Below are 1,300 nucleotides of genomic sequence, written 5' to 3' on the forward strand. Positions count from 1 at the left end.
CTTTAGAGATGTTATTGACGAATGTGGGTTCTTGGATCTTGGTTTTGCGGGAAACCGGTTCACATGGAGTAAACATTTTGAGGATGGACATTCAATTTGGGAACGACTTGACCGAGGTTTGGCTAATGATGCTTGGTTTCTGAAATTCTCGGGTTCGATTGTTCAACACCTTCAAAGTGCCTCTTCTGATCATTGTCCACTTTTGATCAACCTGTTGGGTTTGGATCCTCCCCCAAAAAAAGAATTTTCAGGTTTAAGAAAATGTGGCTTTCTGATGAACGCTGTGCAGAATTGGTGGAAGCATCTTGGTCTTCCTATTCAGTGGGGTTTCGTGATAGTGATATTCTTAAAAGGGTGGAAATTTGTGGTAGGGACTTAGCATGGTGGAACCACAATATTTTTGGCAATGTGAGAAAGGAATTAATGAAGAAAAAAGCTCTCTTGGTGGAGGCTGAATCTGCAGCAATTGTAAGTGGGCAAAATGGTCAGGTTAGGGAATTAAAGGAAGAAATCAATATTCTGCTAGATAGAGAGGCAAGAATGTGGAGCCAAAGATCACGTACTCTTTGGTTAAAAAATGGAGATAATAATACCAAGTTCTTCCACTGTCGGGCTACAAAGAGACATAGGAAAAACAAAATCCGGGGTATTATGGATGAGAACAACACATGGAGAGTGGAATCAGAGGAGATTAATCTGGTGTTGGTAAACTATTACAGGAAGCTCTTCTCTACCTCAAGGCCGGATCCCAATGGCCTCAATTAGAGCACATTCCCTTGATGATTACTGAAGAAATGAACTCACCCTTATTGGTACCTTACAGCTTTGGAAGTTAAAGAAGCTTTGAAACAGATGGCACCTCTCAAAGCCTGGACGTTACCTGCAAGGCTGGGAGATTGCTGGTAATTATTTGCATTAAAGGCTTTTTCTGAATCATTAACTTTCTCTTTAAGGCTTTGTGTGACAGGGAGAGATGTGCAGCTGGCAAATTGTAGGCTGTGGTCCGTTACACTCTGTTGTTTATTGCTTTGAATAGTTTCAGTTACTCTCTCTGGTGACATTGAATTTGTCCATTTCGCCCCATCTGTGCTGCTTCTCGCCTGATCTGGAGAAGTTGAACAGCTCTTTTCCTGCTCTTTCAAATCAACCGTTGACGGTGGAGCTGGCTGTGGATTTGCGGATTGCCTTGACTTGTAAAAGCCTAGGACCGATACAACCTGCTTTCTTGATGGGAAAAAAGGTGTTGCTCTAAGAGTTGGACCAAACTCCCTCTGATCTGGTGTAAGAGTACCTTCACTGT

General features: G+C 42.4%; 1 protein-coding gene across 1 annotated transcript; it reads left to right on the plus strand.

The window, feature by feature from the left end:
- The first annotated feature begins 261 nt into the window (after nt 1-261).
- LOC136070829 (uncharacterized) lies at nt 262-765 on the plus strand. Its single transcript, XM_065781301.1, has one exon. The coding sequence runs from the start codon at nt 262-264 to the stop codon at nt 763-765; it is 504 nt and encodes a 167-aa protein (XP_065637373.1).
- The last annotated feature ends 535 nt before the right edge of the window (nt 766-1,300 follow it).

The sequence above is a fragment of the Quercus suber genome, unplaced genomic scaffold (assembly GCF_002906115.3).
Source record: "Quercus suber isolate HL8 unplaced genomic scaffold, Cork oak 2.0 scaffold_263, whole genome shotgun sequence".
Classification (NCBI taxonomy): Eukaryota; Viridiplantae; Streptophyta; class Magnoliopsida; order Fagales; family Fagaceae; genus Quercus; species Quercus suber.